The following is a 21,467-nucleotide window of genomic DNA, read 5'->3' on the forward strand; positions in this document are numbered from 1 at the left end:
ATTTATCTGGTAGAATGCTAAGCAGTGTTAACATTGGGGAAAATTAAAGCTGTTTTACCCATTGTTTACCTCCCTCTGATCACTTCCAGCCAGGTACTGAACCTTGCAGTTTGATATCCGATTTGATTCTGAAGTCAGCTTCCTCTCTATCATCAGGGCCCCTGACTCCCACCTCCATACCTTCACCTCTCATATACGATCAGAATCAGAATTATTTTCACTGGCATTAGTCATGGAAGTTGTTTTGGACTAGCAGTACAGAGCAGACATACTGAATTACTATAGTTACAGTAATAGATTGCTAGATAGATAGCTGGTGCAAAACAGGAATAGTGAGGTAGTATTTAGGGGTTCATGGACCGTTCAGAAATCTAATGGCTGAGGGGAAGAAGCTGATCCTAAAACACTGAGTGTGGGTCTGTAGGCTCACTGATGATAAGAGGGCATGTCCCAGGCGGTGAAGATCCATAATGATGGATGCCGCATTCTTGAGGCACTGCCTTTTGAAGATAGCCTTGTTGATAGGGAAGCTTGTGCTTGTGTTAGAGTGGCTGAGTCTATAACCCTCAAGTCTTATGATCCTGTGCATTGGCATCTCCGTGCCAAACGATGATGCAACCAGTTAGAATGCTCTCCGCAGTACACATGTAGAATTTTGCTAGAGTCTTTAGGGACATACCAAATCTCCTCAAACTCCCAATTAAGTATAGCCACCTCTTCAATATGACTGCATCTTCTAAGATGTTGATGCCCAGGAACTGTACTTGGAAGTTGTTCCCCCTCTGCATGGCTGAACCCTCAATGAGTGTGCGTTCTCTTGACGTCCCCTTCCTGAAGACCACAATCAGTTGCTGATGTTGAGTGCAAGGCTGTTGATATGACAGCACTGGACTAGCCTATCGGCATTATCAGTCTTTAAAATCAGCACAGTTGAGATTGCAAACAACCCAGTGTGGGAATGTAGCAGCAGTCTCCATTGTCTGGTGAAGCTGAGATAGCGAGTTTGCCAAAGTGGGTTGCCAGTAAAACTGAAACGGGGGGTACTGAGACCCTCTCTCCCTATCATCCTCTTGACTATTGTACAATCTCTGGAAAGTAACATTGAAGAACTCAGAGAAAGATTACAGTACCAGAGGGATATCAGGGATTGCTGTGTACTCTGCTTCCCTGAGACATGGTTCACTCCCAGCAATCTAGACACAGTATTCTAGCCCAAGGGTTTCACATTTCACCACATGGACCAGAGGACATAAGTTACAGCTTCTGTCTCAATCTAATCGTAGAGACAATGTTCTGGAAACTTCTGTCACAAGATTAATGGGCACACAAACTTGTCAAACATGATTCCAGATATAGATTTTTATCACTTGTTGTTGATAGAGCATATTCTGACACTGTTTAATTTGTGGTAATTAGTTTTCATGGTTGTAATTATCAAATTTGGGATTGTAAGTGTTAAATTTACTTAATTGTTTTTACTTATTAAATGCAATATTCCTCTTCCAGATCTGCAGTGACAGCAGATAGCAGAGTCCTAGCTGATGATGGTAAGCTTTCTAATGAAAGGTGAACAATGCAAAATATTCACATTGCTTTCTCACTGTAGTAGAGCAGCTCATAATTTTACAGTGTTTAGCATTTATCTCAGGTGTCCAGTATATTGCTTTTGTAAACTTTTATTTGTTTAATAATTTAATGCTATTAAAATTGTAGACAGAAAAATTATCCAATAATTTTTGGCAACCAGATAGCCAAATGGCAGGATGTATTACTGGTGTATAATGATAAAAAATGTCCAAAATGTTAATAATTGCCTTTCTTTTAGCATACTTGCTTTATGTTTGTTTTATACAGAATCAGCTGAATTCTATAGATAAAGCAAACACTTCCCACCTCTTTTCAGAAAATAGAAACTTTTTTAGATTAAGATGGCCAGAGAACTGTTATTTTTTAAATATTCAGAAATTTGCTAAAAAAAAAGTCATGGTTCTAATTTTTTCCACGTATAATCTTTTCTCTCTTTCCTGAAGGCATCAAATGCTCACTGAGATACAACGTTAATGGGCTGGCTTTGGTGGTATGATGGGTGCTACTGAACCATTTCCCCAAGGTGTAGACATCAGGGCACAACCTACTCCTGTCCTGTTTGGAATTCAAAGTTTTAGTTGTGGCCTGGAATGCTCAGTCCGTGTTTGGTAATGTTGTCAGTAATCAGGGGTCTGATCCCAGTTATACAGCAGAGTGTAGACATAGACCAGATACAACTTTATAACACATTTGGAATTAGATCTGATTCTGCATATAAAAACGGGCTGGATTGTGCACATTATTACCCATAACTATGCCTTTCCTCTCCTGCTTTTCAAATGTTTCTAATGATAATCAGAAACAATTAAAAAAATTGAAATACATTTAAATAATTAAAATGTCTTTAAAAACAAAGTAAAATATTAATAAATGATTATTTAAACATTCAAAGTAAATATATATCACCATACTATTTACATACTCAGTAAGTCCAATAGCCATAATAGAATCTGTGAAAGACTGTAGCAGACAACTAATATGCAAAAGATAACAAACTGTTCAAATACAAAAAAAGGAAATAGTAATAAATCAATAAACAATAAATATTGAGAACATGAGGTGAAGAGTCCTTGAAAGTGAGCCCATAGGTTGTGGGAGTAGTTCAGTGTTCAGTGGGATAAGTGAAGTTGAGTGAAGCTATGTCCTTTGGTTCAAGAGCCTGATAGTTGAGGGTAGTAACTGTTCCTCAGCATGGTGGTGTGAGTCCAGATGCCTGCAGCTTCTCCCTGATGGCAACAGTGGGAAGAGAGCATGCCCAGGGCGATGGATGCCGCTTTCCTGTGACAACGCTCCGTGTAGATGTGCTCAATGGTGGGGAGGACTTTACCCGTGATGGGCTGGGCCATATCCACTACTTTTTGCAGGATTTTTTGTTCAAGGGCGTTGGCGTTTCCGTACCAGGCTGTGATGCAGCTAGTTAATAACCAAAAAAATACATTTGACTGATACAAATTAAGTAAGAACATTAATACAAATTAGTAAAAATATAAACAATAATCATTGACCTTCAGTTATCTTTTATATTTTTGTTATCCTCTGTGGCCCTGTTACATGCAACAGCCGTGACTAACACAAAGCTCGGGGTCTATATATAAAATGATTCTCTCAACTTAGGCTTTTTGTGTTCAGTGCTGATACCTGGAGTTTCAACGTGCAGGTATGGAGGGCAGGAATGTGCTGGCCCAGGCAATGGTGTTCTCCCATGGAGCTACCATTTGGTGATCTGGGAGAATAGTCACGATTATTAACATAACTTTAAAATGCAATTAATCATTAGTGTCCCTCCTTCGCAGCGAGGCAGGAATTGAAGCAGAAGAACACATTAGTTTAGGACAAGAACATTGGAGAGGAACTGGTCTATACCCTTTTTCCTTAGATATTGTATCTCAAACTGCTCTAAACAGGTAGAATGGATTGCATATGAAAAGAATTATGAATATAATCACTAAAGATATGTAGTCTAATTGGGATAATGTGGTAGGTCATATTAGAAAAAAGCATAATCTGTTTTTTGTCATATAATTTAAAATTTGCTTTATTTTTAAACAGACGTTATTAAACTGGTCATCAATACTTTCAAAGCAAATGAGGTCCCTTATACAGCTATTTTCATGGCTGGCAGGAGTTCCAAGGTACAAAATATTTAACCCACTACTGCTTTCTTCTTGTCCAAATGTTTGTTTATAATTATGTGTTCTTAAAATTTCTGATGTTCATTATAGTCTCCATGTTTGTTCATGCCCATGGTTCACATGCTGTTAAATAGCTGAGCTCAGAACTCCTCATCCATCCGTACAGTAGGAGAATGGGAAGAGGAAAAATACCTAATCCTCTCGTCTGCTTCTTTGTGCCTCCTTATAGTTAAGCCTTTGAACCCACTGGCCCAAAACAGGATCAGGATCAGGTTTATTATCACTGCCTTGTATGGTATGAAATTTGTTTTTTTCAGCAGCAGCAAAGACATAATTTTGTATAAATTACAAAATATATAAGGAATGTAACTAAAGTAATAATGAGAGAGTGTTCATGGACCATTCAGAATTAGAGGGGAAGAAGCTGTTTCTGAATCACTGAGCGAGTGTCCTCAGGCTCATGTCACTCCTCCCTGATGGTAGTAACAAGGAGAGGGCATATCCCACTTGGTGAATAAACTCTTACTCAACTCGATCACCAAGAAACTATGGAAGGGAAGGCAAGGATGGGGGGCCGGTGAAGAGAGTTAGCAAATCTGTCACTGAACAATTTGCAAGTGTTAAAAGCTGTGTGCTTACAAAACACAAACCCACATTTTAGAGCAGATGGGGATGATCACCAGGTTGCAGATTAGAACAGTTTCAATATCACAGGAAAAATCCAAAGGTGAGGCATTTCTGTTGCCCATCTTAGAAGCCTGAGAATGTTGTATCTTCTAGTGATTTGTAACAATCTTTTAAAAATACAAATATTAGAAGTAAAACCACTATCCAACTATTTGGAAATCCTACTATCTCAGCATCTAGTTCACTAATAATGTTTATCACACTCCCTTTGCCCTTCAGGGGCTGATTCCCACACTCCCTTTCAGGGTCCTGGCTGTTAACTTCCTCTAACACACCACTTCTTGTGTTCCAGGTGACAGATTGGAGTCCCAGTTCCTACCCTCCCTTTCCACTTGTCAGAGCCTTGGTTCTTCCAATCCCTTTTACACAATGGGACCATGGTTCCTCTCTTCCCTTTCTATTGCCCATGCAACGGTTTCCTCACTCTAGCACACTCAGGCCCACTTTTCCTGCCCCGCCCCCCCATAACAGGGCCTCAGTTCACACATATCTGTACAAACAACAGGGTCTCTGCTTCCATACTCCCTTTCAACTCGTCTTGTTCACTGGAAAATCCATTATCCTACTGTGTATAATCTTTTTAAAAAAGTGAATTAAAAGTGTTGAAATATTAATAAAAGTACCATCCAGGAAATCTGCTGAGTGTGCCAGATTATCAGGTTTATATCAGAGTAGAGTGTCAAAGTGATCTTTGAAGGACTTGCCCCTGCTTAAATTGATAGCAAAATGTTAGTATTCTTTACTTCACATAATGAATTTGCTTCTCTGAGACATAAATCATTCCAGTGCTTAGTTTCCTGGACAACATTTTTTCAATGAAGACCATTAACAAATATTTATTTGCTGACTGCCATCTGGTTGTATGCAGCATGTACTTCCTTTGATTTAACATATTAGAGAAATATTGGTAATTTCAATATTGTGTTGAAAGGTCCACCTAATTCTATGCCATATGTATGTCGTCAGTAGTGGATAAGGAGCATTGAAATGTTGAGAATCTAATACCTTTGTTATGAAACCTCAAGCAGTATTTACTTTGGCAGTGCAAACGCCACAGTAGAGTTTCTCTCAGACAACTTGTCCAACATCCACGGGATTTGTATCCGTATCAATATTTATGTAGTCTTTATCACATATTTAATAAATTATCTCTAGCAGTTTTAAACCTTGAAGTCTTCTGTTGAAGCAACAAACAAGTTTAATTCAATAGTAATTTTAATATCTATTGCTGGAAATTAAGTTCTGAAATCACTATTTTATAGGTGACTGGACATTCTTTCAGTGATGTCATGAGCATTGGTAGGAAGCTTCTGCAAATCCCAAATTGGAACCAGTATTCACCGATAAATGTTACAGATGGTGAAAAAACATGCATTCTCTTCACTGCCAAAAAGATAACAATTAGATTTGGAGACCAGCCAGAGATCGATTTGACTAACAAAACATTTGGGAACGCTGCTAAAGTTAATACAAGGAATTCAACATGTTCTGCAGATCATGCCATGTAAGTTGTGATGTTACACTTTACCTTTGGCAACTTGCACTGAATTAAGTATGTTTTTCCAGACACTAAACCTTTTTAAACATATGGTTATAGAGACACTTAACACCTTATTATGATATCTGATCATAGAGGTTTTAATAATATGAATGAAGAAATATATTTTATTTTTATTGACATACGGGGGGAGGGGGGTGATTGATAAGTTTGTGGCCTAAGGTAGGAGTCAAGTTTAGAAAAGCTAGCGCATTTATTTTTCCTACATTTACTCACTTAGTCCAGCAGTCGTGGAGCATACGGATCCCTTCTTTATAGAAGTCAGTGTCTTGGACCTCCTGAAGTGGTCCACAGCAAGGGGTGGTTGATAAGTTCATGGCCTAAGGTAGAAGATGTTATTAACTTAAACTTTCTGCATTTTCAAAGAGTCAAACCGCACGTGCATGTAACAAAAGCTGTATAACTCACCTCCTTCTACCTTAGGTCATGAACTTATCAATCACCCCTGCTATGGACCACCTGGAGGTCCAAGATGCTCTTGTTACATGCATGTGCAATTCAACTCTTTGAGTGATGATGCAGAAAGTCATAAACTTATCAATCACCCCTGCTGTGGACCACTTCTACAAAGAAGGGATCAGTATGTTCCACAACCGCTGGACTAAGTGTGTACATGGAGGAGGGGACTATGTTGAAAATAAATGTGCTATGTTTTCTAAAACTGACTCCTTCTACCGTAGGCCACGAACATCAATCACCCCTCATAAGGGTTTAAATAGTCATGATAGTTCTTAGTACAGGCATAAAATTGCCTATTGCTCAGTTTTTGAGTATATAATTGTAATTGCCTATAAGATCATTTCTCTCTTTATCTTTTAATGTTATATATTATTAATTTTCAGATTTCCATACTGATTTGATTATAAGGGTTTTTGGAAGCAATATATTTTTTTTAATGAATTTCTTATTTACATCTAAATTTTATTCTATAGTTGTGAAATTTGTCAAACTTCCAGACAGATATTGCAAATGAAAATCAATTTGCAGTATCTCACAGTCTGAAAGTTTGACAATAGAATACTGAGATTTGAAATAGAAAATAAACATGATTGCTACTGAGATCTAGTTTTGGCATTGTATACAATCCAGGAGGTTTCGAAAACAATTAGTTTTATTTTAAAAGATAGTGAGCTTTTAAAAGTAGTTTAAAAGAATCAGAATTATTATGTCTAACTTATGATACAAAACTTTTTGTTCTGAGGCAGTAGTACAGGACAAAGACATAAAAATCTATAAATTACAAAAATAAAAAGTGCAAAAAAATTAATGAGGGAACACTCATGGACCTTTAAGAACTCTGATAGCAGAAGGAAAGAAGCTGTTCCTAAATTGTTGAGTGTGGGTCTTCAGGATCCTGTACTTTCTCCTGGATGGTGCTAATGGGAAGAGGGCATGTCCTGAGTGCAGATGGCCCTTCGAGATGGATGCCACCTTCTTGAGGCACCACCTCTTGAAGATATTCTCAATGGTGGGGAGGATTGTGACTATGATGGAGCTGGCCGAGTCCAAAAACCCTCTGCAGCTTCTTGCGATCTTGTGCATTGGAGCCTCCATATAGGGTGTGATGCAGCTCTCCACGGTACATCTGAGAGGTTTTGGTGTATTACGAATGTACCACAGCTCTGAGGTAGCCCCCTCCTTTGTGAGAATCGCAAGATCACTATTAAGTCAGTTCAGGGGACACAGGAAATGAGAAAAGACATGCGGAATCCACAAAGAGTTGGAATGTGTCCTGGCCTCCGAAAGGCGGACCCATTGACGCCGGCTATTGTCTCTTGGAGACGGACTTGTGTATTGCATCCTGCACGATGCATCGAAACCCCCCCCCCAGGCAATGAACCGAGGGGGAGGTTGGTGGAGGGATTGCATCATCTTAACCTGATTGACATCTGAAACCCTGTGAGTCAGGATAAAAGAGGGTCTGTGGGAACAGCCCCTCAGACGCACCAGAAGACACGCTAGAAATCCTGTGACAGCGTTTAATAGCGACAGCCGGTGGGGGGCTCGTGTGCATTCTTCCCTTGCCTGGGATTGGCGGCCTCACCACGGAAGAACGGCTTTAGCTAAAGGAGAGGCCACAAGTGAACGGCCACCCCGAACGAGACTCCGACGGATTGAACTCATAAAGGTTGGAAAACCCGCAGGGTAACTGTTCCCATTCTATTCCTATTTCTCTCTCTCTCCAGCAAAGTGCAACACAGCGACAACCAAAAGACGGCAGCTTGTGGAACTGCAGTGAACTGTACATTTCCATTGGACAATTCATTATCCCCTAGACAACGATAGAGCTTATTTCTTATTGATTATTATTATACCCGCACCTTTAGATTTAGTATTGACAACGTATATTATCTGTATGTTTGCATTGATATTATTTTTGTGTATCTTTACTAATAAATACTGTTAAAAATAGTACCATCAGACTTCAACGGACCTCTCTATCTTTGCTGGTAAGTGACCCAGTTACGGGGTACGTAACAGGTGACAAACCAAATCTCCTCAAATTCCAAACCAATTCGAGACACTGTTGCACCTTCTTCAAGATTGCTTCACATGTTGGGCCCAGGAACTTACCACTGACCCCTCAATGAAGACCGGTGTGTATTTTCCCAAGTTCTTCTTCCTGAAGTCTTTAATCAATTCGTTGTTCTTGCTGATGTTGAACACAAGATTATTGCTGTCACACAACTCAATCAGCTGATCTTTCTCCCTCCTGTAGTCATCGCCATCTGAAATTCCACCAAGAGTGATATCTTTGGTGAATCTGCAGATAGCATTTGAACTATGAGTGATTTGAAAGCACGCACAGCTGTAACAAATCGAGCTGATTCATTACACTTGAATAAAGATTGGAAAATTGGATGCAAAGACTGATGGGAGAGCAAAGTAGTGAAAGGAATAAAAGGTGTTTTATTATTTGATATTGGTAACAAAAGCAAATCATGGAAAATGTCACATTATTTACCTACCTTAATTATTTCTACTTTAGATATCCAAATTCATCTTAATAATTATTTACAATATCTAATGAGTATTCCAAAGCTACCAGTAAATATCATGTTGTTCAATTTTATGCATGCAGGCTTTTACTGAATTATGGTGATGTTGGGAAACTGAAGCAACTTGTTATTAGGTATGTATATTACTTGAGGCATAATACTCTTAAATTTGTTTCAGAATCAAGTAAACTTAGGCCGAATTACAAATTAACTTATATTATTCAGTTTACTATCATTTTGTTTCAATTGACATGTCATAAAAATAATTTTTAAGATAACATGCATATATATGTTAAATAAACAGAGTGAGTTTTAGAAAGATGCCTTTTTGCTCAATCCATGTTATTGATATTGAATTTAGAAGGATCTGTTGCAATAATGTTCTGTAAATTACCTTAATCCAAATTACATTTCAAGGATTTTTTTCAGTACTTTGGACACCCATCAACTTATCAGGATATGATAAATGGGAATGGAAGAATTAGATAAGAGGACATATATTTAAACAAATTAGTAATAATTGCATTTATAGAGTTTTTCTGTTGGTCATTGTAAAGTGGATCTATGCTTATTTTGTCATAATGTTTACTCTATCAGTTTGAATGGTGCTGGGGTACAAGAAAAGTGTATTTGACTCTTAGATTTATATTCATTTCTGACACAAAGTACTTCTGCATTTGCTGGAAGTAAATGGGTTTCCCTATAGTGCATGTGAATTTGATTTTGAAACAACTCACATCGTACCTGCCGTTTTAAGGAAAGTGAGTGATTAAAGGCACATTATAAACGCCATGACGTATTTTCAGTTATCCATATCTAATTACATCTAATATACTTTAAATAATTACACAATAACCTCTTCATGCTCAACAATTTTCTCCTCTTCTTTCTTTTAAAGTTAGTTCTGTTGAGTTCTACAAATATAGATCATGGTCCACACTCTTACATAAGTTGCCATTGTTCGTAGATATGCTTGATAGTGAATATTGGTGATAACTTAAGGAATTACTGTTGATGCTTTTGTGTATCTGCTACATAGCCTGCTGGAGAAAAAACATTACCAATTTTCCCTTATATAACCTCAGAGGACTGGATTCCATTGCTGAAATCTTACTGAGATCATCTAAATTGGCTCCTAAAACGAACAATCAACCCTATGTTACGTACCCCGTAACTGGGTGTCTTACCAGCAAAGACAGAAGTATCCGTTGGAGTCTGGTACTATTTTCCAAACAGTGGTTATTAGTAAAATATACAAATCAATATCAACAATGCAAATATATAGATAATACACATTAGCAATACTAAACCTAAAAGTGTGGGTATAATAATAATCAATAATAAACAAGCTCTATCATTGTCTAGGGGATAATGAATTATCATGGGAAAGTATAAAGTTCAGTTTAGTCCATGTAGGCTGAGGTAGTTGTTGATTCTTTTGTTGTAACCGTTGGAGAGAGAGAGAGAGAGAGAAAGGGCGAGCAAACAGTGACAGCTACAGTCATTCAAACCTTCCTTTACTTTCTTGATCCGTCGATGTGTTGTTGTGGCCATTCAGGTATGACCCTCTGTCCTTTAGCTAGACCGTTCTTCTATGATGGACTCGTCACCCAGGCAAGGGTGGACACACACAAGCCCCCACTGGCCTCGCTATAAACACAGAGTTAAAATTGACCGATCTTTTGTTCGTTCTCCAATGCCCCCACACCTTCTCATGGGTTCCAACACTTAAGCAGTGCTCACTAGTGTGTCTCTTGGTGCGTCTGAGGGGTGTCTCCCCAGACCTCACTTTTATCCCTACTCACGGGGTCTCAGGTGTCAATCAGTTTTGAATGGCTCAGCCCATCAAACCAGCCCACTCCGGCTGTCCACTGAGGAATTTTAATGAACAGAATAGTACCAAGTAAACAGCCCTCTCCAAAAGACATAACAGTAAATCAATGGCTCCTCTCCTCTCTTATCAGCAGCAGATGTTCCAACTTGTTTTCCTCTTATCTGTGTCTCTTTCTCATTCTCTCTCATGAGCAGCGTGGTAACAGTAATAGTTTGTAATTCTCCCAGGGGAGGGGGACATGGGCAACTCTGTACCCTTCTGCCCATCAGAGTTGTTCATCCTTCGTAACACCTAGGACATTCCAAATCCACAAGGGCCAGTTACTAGCTGGATAAATTTGATACATTTACTGGTGGGATTGGTGGGATGGATGTATGCCACCACCGGGGAAAAAAAAGTCGATTGTAATATTGCATTAGGTTAGTAGTGTATTTGACTTATCCTGACTGAATCTGTTAGCATTTAGATGAAATAAATAAAAATGACTTGAATATGTACATTACCATTTTAAAGGTATAATTCTTCAATTTTGATGTAACAGTTTGCATCTAAGAAACAATGGTATTTTCCATAACTAACATGACTATTAATTGCATCAATTATACTGATTACTCAATCGTATTAACGCTGCAGATATTAATTAAATTAATATTCAAAACTATGTCATCTTGTCCTAAACTCTGGTCCTTCTGTTACCTACTCGCAGGTTTATAATGAAAAATACTTATCATAGAATCTCTCTTCAGAACTGGTTTAGCCTGGATTTTGTGCAGATCTTCTACAACAATGCCTTACAAGCATCATTTAATGCAAGTGAAATCTACGCTCCAGTTACTAATTCATACCACTGTCACTATATCAGTAGTCTGCAGAAATATGAAGCATTGCTGGTACCCAGAACCAGAGACAATGCCACAGGGTTCTGGCATATCACCTTCGTGCAGCTTCAGGTAATAGTTAAACAGCAATAGTCCTTCAGTAATGGAAATCCATGATGGGCTTTCTTCAAAAACTGTTACCATCACTGACCTTAATGTGGTTTAAATCTGATAGCTTGATATTTGGACACTGGAGACATTCATTATAAAGAAGACCGTAGTTAGCTGGTTGCTATAACAAAGTAACTGTTTCCTCAAAGATAATGTTTTCTATGTAGGAAAACATGCATGTAACCATTATCATTTATCCGTGTTCTCTCCAACTTTTGAAACTCAATGCCATCATTATCTCCAGAATGCTCTACTCTCTTCCTTTTCTTTATTATCCATAATTTTCATTACGTCTTTGGTAATTTCATAGGCAAAAATTAATTTCCCCATAAATCTCTTATCTCCTGATCTATAGTAGTTTGCTGTCATGAAGGCTTTCAATTCAAAATTCATATCGTCACATATAAATTATTCATTTGCCTTGTATACAGGCATTTTATTTATTGCTCTTTAGAGCTGCATATTAAAAATCTTCTTAAATTTGACTTCTCAAATGCTAACAAGTTCAGGATTTCTAAATGAATTCAGTACTTATGAATGTGCTGGCTGATTTCCTGCTTGCATTGTTTCTGAACTCTACATGGAGAGCAAACGGTAGAGCTGAAGCTTGCTGTGATTCCCTGCCCTCTAACATACAAGCCCATGTTTTAAAGGGGTATTTTAAAGCTTTTGAGTAAGAAGAAATGCATAAGAATTTGTTACTTTAAAAAATATTGCGTTTTTAGTAATTTTTTAAAAGTAAAATTGAAATAAGTTCAAAGTAACAAAAAAAACCTAAATTTTTAAATGCCAGAAAATCTTGACAACTTTGACAGGTGACTTTATACCCACGAAAGCACAGGCAGAGCTACAGTCTAACGTTAGAAATTTTGTAGATAATTTCAGTTTCAAAAGTACATTTAATATCAGAGAAACGTATACAATATACATCCTGAGATGCTTTTTCTTCGAAACCATCCACGAAAACAGAGGAGTGCCCCCAAAGAATGAATGACAGTTAAATGTTAGAACCCCAAAGTACCCCCCCAGCTCCCTGCCCTCCCACGTTGTTGCACATATGAAAATTTTTTTGATGGTAACATATAAAAGCTTAGTGTAGAATCAATAACTTATAGTCAGTGTAACAGCATAAAAAAAATTCTCTTTTATCTCTGCAGATTCAAGGATTTAATATTAACGCAGGACAGTTTGCCTCTGCCCGAGACTGTGTCTCCTTCTTCACCCCTGCTGTCCTGATGGGGCTTGTAACTTCTCTCATACTCGTGCTGGTCCTTGCTTATACAGGGTATATGTTGGTCCACTTAAAACGAATGGGAGAGTACAATGAATCGAAAAACACCGTATACAGCCCGACACTGGAAGAAGCTGATTTTGAAGAATAATTACTAGTGCAACTACTGTATAGAATGTTAAGTATCTTGTGTTGACATTAGATAAAACAAAATTGAGCAATTTTTCAACAACAGGATGAGTTCAAGTACCCCACCAAATATTTTAGTTTTGTATCTTGACATCTTTGCAGTGGGCGAGACCAATCATGAAGGAAATGTTCACCGTAAATTGGGAGTCAGTTTAACATTTGTCTGCATGCTGGTTAATCCTTCATTGTATTTCTATTTGTCCTGACACCCATAGGGAATAAGGAACTTTCATTGACGAGGGTAGTGAAAAGCCATGAAAAATTCAGAATGAAGTGATGTAAGTATACTTTAGCCAATTCTTCTCCAATAAGCCTTCAGTTAATTGATTTTATATTTATTCTCACCCCAGACCACCAATGAATTTCCAAAAACAGTTACTCTGAAGAAAATTAAGCTCTGTGGAGGGACCCTAGGTCCATCAGAAAATGTAATTGTTTTGAAAGCAATTCTCCAGATGGAAATTAATCCTGTCTATTTGTTTACTCTGTAGTCTGAACAAATAATGCTCAATAGTGAACAGCACAGCCTAGGAATCAGGCATCAAAGTTTTATGATTTATTACCATTTTAGCTGCACCATTGCTATTGATTACTTTGAGTACAGTCCCACTTTCTGAAGAAACAGACTGAAATAATAGCTTTCAATGGAAATGTAGATGCTTTGATGGGTACTTGTAAAGATATTCATATGAAAAGCAAATGATGATGTTATACAATCAGAAGACTGCTACAACAGAAAGCTTGTTCCTATCGATGTTTTGTTTTTCTTTTTACAAAAAGCTGTACATCTTTACACTCCTTATTTATTCTGTAACTAGTCTTTTTTTAAAATTTGCTGTACTTATTTTACAAACATCCCACCCTGACTAAACAGAGATATTATGAATTAGGTGAAAGATCACACAAGATTCTTGCTTGGCAGTTGAAAACAGACCAGGCTTCCAAAACAATAAATGCAATTAGAACAAGTGCAAATAAAATTACTTATAAACCTTTAGAAATTAATGAAACTTTAAAATTTTTTTACTCCGAATTATATCAATCAGAATCACAAAATGAGGTTGCTGAGATAGAAATTTTTTTATCACAAATAACTCTTCCAAAATTGAATTTGGAAGAACAGAAAGGATTAGATATGCATTTTACATTAAAAGAGGTTGAGGAAGCTTTAGGATCACTCCAGAATAATAAATCTCCAGGAGAAGACGGTTTTCCACCTGAATTTTAGAAAGAAATTTAAAGATTTATTAATCCCTCCCTTCATGGAGTTAATATATCAAGCGGAAAGAACACATAAACTTCCACAATCTTTTTCAACAGCAATCCTAATAGTATTGCCAAAAAAAGATAGAGATCCTTTAAAACCAACATCATATAGGCCTATCTCTTTGTTGAATACAGATTATAAAATAATAGCAAAAATTTTATCTAATAGATTATCTAAATATTTACCAAAATTAATACATATGGATCAAACAGGCTTCATTAAAAATAGACAATCGGTGGATAATGTAACTCGGTTACTTAGCATAATTCATCTGGCACAAAAGGAGGAAATGAGTGTGGCAGTTGCTCTGGATGCAGAAAAAGCATTTGATAGATTGGAATGGGACTTTTTATTTAAGGTATTGGAAAAATATGGGTTAGGAAAATCTTTTATAAAATGGATTAAAACCTTAAATACTAGTCCCAAAGCTAGTGACAAATGGTCAAATTTCAACATCATTCCAGTTAACAAGGTCAACTAGACAAGGCTGTCCATTATCACCTGCTTTATTTGTGTTGGCGATAGAACCATTAGCTGAATTAATTAGAACCGATCCAGATGTTGTTGGCTTCAGAGATAACCAGGAGGAATATAAGATTAATTTATTTGCTGATGATGTTCTGATTTATTTAACAAACCCATTGCAATCGTTGCATAAATTATCTTTTAGATTGCAAGAATATGGGAAAATATCAGGGTATAAAGTAAAATGGGATAAAAGTGAAATTTTACCCCTTACTTGAGGAGATTATAGTCAATGTTGATTAGTAACTCAATTTAGATGGCTGACAAATGGTATAAAATATTTAGGTATAAGAGTCGATAATGATATAAAGAATTTATATAAATTAAATTATTTGCCATTATTGAAAAAAATTCAAGCGGATTTTGATAAATGGATGATGTTACCAATAACATTAGTAGGTAGAGTTAATGCTGTAAAAATGAATATATTTCCCAGATTACAATATTTATTCCAAACATTACCAATACAACTGCCCCAGAAGTTTTTTCAAGAGTTGAATAAATTCCCATTTATATATAAAATCTTCTGGTATATTTTCTCCTATTTTATCTAATTCTATTCTAATCCATGCCGGTTTATCTTCATCAAAAAAAAGATGCAATAAATCTAAGTTGATTTGCTTTGTAATTGTAACCCTCCTAGGTCAAATTTCCATGTCAATTTTTCCAATGATATTCTTGACATCTTACCTTTCCAAAGGAATTTCCTCACATATTTATTTAACTCTTGAAAAAACTTCTGCGGTAATTGTATTGGTAGTGTTTGGAATAAATATTGTAATCTAGGGAATATATTCATTTTTACAGCATTGGCTCTACCTATTAATGTTATTGGTAACATCATCCATTTATCAAGATCCTCTTGAATTTTTTTTCAATAATGGCAAATAATTTAGTTTATATAAATTCTTTATATCATTATCAACTCTTATACCTAAATACGTTATACCATTTATCGGCCATCTAAATTGAGTTATTAATCGACATTGACAGTAATCTCCTTTAGTAAGGGGTAAAATTTCACTTTTATCCCAATTTATTTTGTACCCTGATAATTTCCCATATTCTTCCAATCTAGAAGATAATTTACGCAACAAATGCAATGGGTTAGTTAGATAAATCAGAACATCATCAGCAAATAAGCTAATCTTATATTCCTCCTGATTAACTCTGAAACCCATAATATCTGAGTCAGTTCTAATTATTCAGCTAATGGTTCTATCGCCAACACAAATAAAGCAGGTGATAATGGACAACCTTGTCTAGTTGACCTTGTTAACTGAAATGATGTTGAAATGGATACGGGAAAAGAAAGAATCTCCTATACTAAAACATTTGATTGATTTATGGAATAAGATAAATGTTGATGTTGAGATAAAGAAATCTTTATTAGCAAAGAGACCTTTAATTCAAAATAAACTTATCCCTTTTACAATGGATAATCAACTTTTATATAACTGGTTTCACAAAGGGATTAGATATATAGGAGACTGTTTTGAAGGAGGTATATTAATGTCATTTGACGAATTAAAGAATAAATATAAAATATCAAACAACACTCTTTTTTGTTACTTCCAATTAAGGGCTTATTTAAGAGATAAACTGGGTCAAACAATGTTATTGCCGAAACCTCATGAAATAGAAACTTTAATTCATAAAGGAAACATTTTAAAAATTATTTCTGGTATGTATAATTTGATTCAAAAACAGGCAATTAAACAAGGAATTCATAAGTCAAGACAAAAATGGGAAACTGATTTGAATATTAAAATTGATGAAACAAGTTGGTCAAGATTATGTCTTGACAGTATGACAAATACAATAAATGTTCGACTAAGATTAGTACAATATAACTTTTTACATCAAATATATATTACACCACAAAAAATAAATACCGGTAGATTAAACTCAAATTTATCTGATCAATGTTTTCGATGTAATCAAGAAATTGGTCTTGTTTTAAAATTCAACCTTTTTGGACAAATTTAAGAGTTTTACTGGAACAAATTATTGGAATACAACTTTCACATAATCCAACATTATTTTTACTAGGCGATATCGAAGGGATAAAATCGAAATCCAAATTAAATAAATATCAGAAAGAATTCATAAAAATTGCATTGGCAGTAGCCAAAAAGGCTATTGCAGTTACTTGGAAATCGGATTCATACTTAAGTATAGATCGTTGGAAAAATGAAATTTTTAGCTGCATTCCACTTGAAAAAATTACTTATAATTTAAGAGATAAATATGAAATATTTCTGAAAATTTGGCGCCCTTATTTACAAAAGATAGGATTAAATATATAGGTGCTCCGAAGATAAAATTATTGGTTATCTGGGGAAAGAATTAAATATACATATTAAAACTATTATGAACTCCATGGAGCATGTGGGGATCTTCCGATATCCAGGCATTCTTTCTTTCTTTCTTCTCTTTTTTTTCTATAGGGATATGTTAGGGGGGAGGGGTTAAGGGGAGGGGGGAAGGGTTGACAATTTTTTTTTCTTTCTGTAACCTATTTGAAAATTCGTTAAAATTTTTTTTAAAAAAAAGAGTTGAATAAATGTGTGAGGAAGTTTCTTTGGAAAGGTAAGATGTCAAGAATATCGTTGGAAAAATTGACATGTAAATTTGACTTAGGAGGGTTACAACTCCCAAATTTTAAGAACTATTATAAAGCAAATCAACTTAGATTTATTGCATCTTTTTTTTGATGAAGAAAAACCGGCATGGATTAGAATAGAGTTGGATAAGATAGGAGAAAATATACCAGAAGATTTTATATATAAATGGGAATCCAAATGGATACGGGAAAAGAAAGAATCTCTTATATTAAAACATTTGATTGATTTATGGAATAAAATAAATGTGGATGATGAGATAAAGAAATCTTTATTAGCAAAGAGAACCCTAATTCAAAATAGACATTCCTTTTACAATGGATAACCAACTTTTATATAACTGGTTTCAAAAAGGGATCAGATATATAGGTGACTGTTTTGAAGGAGGTATATTGATGTCGTTTGATCAATTAAAGAATAAATATAAAATATCAAATAACACTCTTTTCTGTTATTTTCAATTAAAGGCCTATTTAAGAGATAAACTGGGTCAAACAATGTTAATGCCAAAACCTAATGAAATAGAAACTTTAATTCAAAAAGGAAACATTAAAAAATTTACGTCTTGTATGTATAATTTGATTCAAAAACAGACAATTAAACCAGGAATTCATAAGTCAAGACAAAAATGGGAAACTGATTTGAATATTAAAATTGATGAAAAAATTGGTCAAGACTATGCCTTGATAGTATGACAAATACAATAAATGTCCGAATTAGATTAGTACAATACAATTTTTTACATCAATTATATATTACACCACAAAAAATAAATAGATTAAACCCAAATTTATCTGACCAATGTTTCCGATGTAATCAAGAAATTGGTACTTTTTTTACACTCTACTTGGTCTTGTTTTAAAATTCAACCTTTTTGGATAAGTCTAAGATTTTTACTGGAACAAATTATTGGAATACAACTTCCACATAACCCAATATTATTTTTATTAGGTGATAATGAAGGGATAATACCGAAACCTAAAGTGAATAAATATCAGAAAAAATTTATAAAAATTGCATTGGCAGTAGCCAAAAAAGCTATTGCAGTTACTTGGAAATCAGATTCATACTTAACTATGGACCATTGGAATAATGAAATATATAGCTGCATTCCACTTGAAAAAATTACTTATAATTTAAGAAATATGATATATTTTTGAAAATTTGGCACCCTTATCTACAAAATATAGGATTAAATATATAGGTCCTTTGAAGATAAAATTATTATATTTATTTGGGGGCAAAAATAAAGATATATACTAAAGTTATTTTGAACTCCATGGAGCATGTGGGGACCCTCCGATATCCAGGTAATCTTTCTTTCTTTCTTCTTTCTTTTTTTCTTCTTTTTTCTTTTTTTTAGACAGGGCTGTTAAGCGGGGAAGGGTTAAGGGGAGGGGGAGGGCTAATATTAATTTTCATTACTCTATTATTCTATTCATTCTATGCAATTCTCTTAAAAATTTAATAAAAAATATAAAAAAACATCCCACCCTGCAAAAACTCATTTTAGGGAGGTAGCACCCCCCCCCACGACCCTCCAAGGGTGTGTGTAATACTTTGTTTAGTGATTTTGTCTAATCTGTAAACCAAGTTGGGTGTATGCAGAAAATGTGACATTAAAATATGTACTTATATTACCATGGAGTCGTTTTTTTTAATTCCTATTACAACTTTAAGCAAGTCTACAGGGAGTATAGCCTCATCAGGTTGGACATCAATAGAGTAGCTCCTTAGCAGCTAGCCAGCTAGTTTAAATATCATTAACTATGCTAATGAATGAATGACACCTGTTAAACTCACCTCAACATGTCTTTTACAGTCATGGGCAATAGAAAAATCACTGTTGTAAACAGTGCGGCGAGCAACACTGTCATTATTTTTGAGGTCGACTGTAAAGCCCGCCCACAGAGAAAACTGATAGGTCTACTTAGCATGAAGAGAGACCAATCAGGATTATTTCTCTGTCTCCCTCTCTCCTCCCCTCCCCCAAATCACCCCAAAACTGTTTTTCTGGGATATTGAGTATAAATTGCGGCCGTCAGGGAGCCGCTTTCAATATGCGGGAGACTTCCGGGAGAGGTGGCACGTCTGATTTTATTTCGCGGTACAATGCCGGCCCTTTGATGCACGTAACCCTAGCAACCCCCGTCAAACCTGATTAACCTTAACCCAGTCACGGGACAATTAACCCACCCAGTACGTCTCTAGATTCTGCGAGGAAACGACAAGCCTCAAAGGAAACCCCTGCATTCCACCGTGAGGACGTACAGAGATCTTAGAGACATAGAAAATAGGTGCAGGAGTAGGCCATTCGGCCCTTCGAGCCTGCACCGCCATTCAGTATGATCATCCAACTCAGAACCCTGTACCTGCTTTCTCTCCAGACCCCCTGATCCCTTTAGCCACAAGGGCCATATCTAACTTCCTCTTAAATATAGCCAATGAACCGGCCTCAACTGTTTCCTGTGGCAGAGAATTCCACAGATTCACCACTTTTTTTTACCGGCGCCAGAACTGAACTCCAAACTCCAGAGCCGTCGGGCTGTAATAAGCTCACGTTAACCGCTATCCTTCCGTGGTGTTTAGTAATATCACACGCAGTTCTTCATACTTAATAATAGAAAACAAAAGGATTTTCTGAATTGAGCTTTGTCCACATTGTCCTAAGTGACTTTAAACTGAATCAATTTCTGAAGCGTTCAATAACTCAATCTTTGGAGGTTTATTTTGGTTCCTCGCCGTCGACGCATAATGTGAAATCGCACAATGTGAATTATTTAAATTTCCAGAGGGCTTCTTAAATATGTTTTAACTGTAATTTATTCACATTTTCATACCAATACGACACAGAAACAGTACAAGGCAACATTCGTATTATATTTCATCAATTTAAGGTAATATTCAACGTAATAAATCTTAGAAAGTTAACATACTAGGGTGTGCAGTACTCACCAATAGTGGCAGTGGAGATGAGTGGTTGTCGGTCGTCAGGGTAATCGACAGCAAGGGATGAAGGAAGACTCACAGAACTCCTAGAACTGCCGGCAGAAGATGATACCGGTTTGAAGAAAGTGGTGAGGGTTGTTTGCTTGGCAGCATTTTGTTTCTCAGCATAAATTTGTTTGTAGGGAAGAAGGGTTGACTGCAGGGAACGACTGAAATGCTGACTCCGTTCTAAACTTGGGTCCATGTCCATCGCCATTTGTGCCAAGTGTTCCGCAGCCTTAAAAAATTCTCCCAGTTGCTTCACCGTAAAATCCTTCACCTGCAACTCAACACTTTCTTCTTCATCGTTATCACCTTCAGTCTGAGTTAAACGCAGGTCATCCACACTTAATTCTTCATCATGAGAACCAAGGAGTTCTAACACGTCAGCAGTCTTGAGATCTGAGAATCCTTCTCCACCAATTTTAAGGCCCAGGGCCACACAATCCTGGACAGCTGCAGTGAAGGCAGGAAACCCCTTGAGGGTGTGCACACCTTCCGCCCAAACTGATTTCCACGCTCCACTGAGAGTGGAAGGCTTGACCTCTCTCCAGGATTCATCAATGTTGTTGATGGCATGTCTGATGTTGAAGGATTTCCACCATTCCCTCACCGTTGGTAACCTCCCGGGTTTTTCAAAACCGTCCGTTGCTTGTAGCATCTGAGAGAAGGTTAGGCGTAGAAAATACGCCTTGAATGTGGGTAAAACACCTTGGTGGAGTGGTTGAATCAGCGATGTTGTGTTAGGCGGCAGGAAACGCACTGTTATGTTAGGATGAATGCTGTCCAAATGTTTAGGATGGGCTGGCGCATTGTCAAGCAACAAAAGAACTTTAAAGGCAAGATTCTGTTCCCGG

At 36.4% G+C, this 21,467-nt stretch overlaps 1 protein-coding gene across 2 annotated transcripts in view; it reads left to right on the plus strand.

The window, feature by feature from the left end:
- Nucleotides 1-13,187, plus strand: part of atp6ap1la (ATPase H+ transporting accessory protein 1 like a) — a 22,047-nt gene extending 8,860 nt beyond the window's left edge. For both annotated transcript variants that reach the window (XM_073072251.1, XM_073072252.1), the window contains exons 5-10: nucleotides 1,507-1,547; nucleotides 3,637-3,719; nucleotides 5,669-5,910; nucleotides 9,047-9,097; nucleotides 11,504-11,747; nucleotides 12,944-13,187. In XM_073072251.1, coding sequence (XP_072928352.1) covers nucleotides 1,507-1,547; nucleotides 3,637-3,719; nucleotides 5,669-5,910; nucleotides 9,047-9,097; nucleotides 11,504-11,747; nucleotides 12,944-13,168 — 886 coding nt within the window. In that variant the 3' untranslated portion in view covers nucleotides 13,169-13,187. The remainder of the gene's footprint in view (nucleotides 1-1,506; nucleotides 1,548-3,636; nucleotides 3,720-5,668; nucleotides 5,911-9,046; nucleotides 9,098-11,503; nucleotides 11,748-12,943) is intronic.
- Nucleotides 13,188-21,467: the final 8,280 nt, after the last annotated feature.

Source organism: Hemitrygon akajei, chromosome 19 (assembly GCF_048418815.1).
Source record: "Hemitrygon akajei chromosome 19, sHemAka1.3, whole genome shotgun sequence".
Lineage (NCBI taxonomy): Eukaryota > Metazoa > Chordata > Chondrichthyes > Myliobatiformes > Dasyatidae > Hemitrygon > Hemitrygon akajei.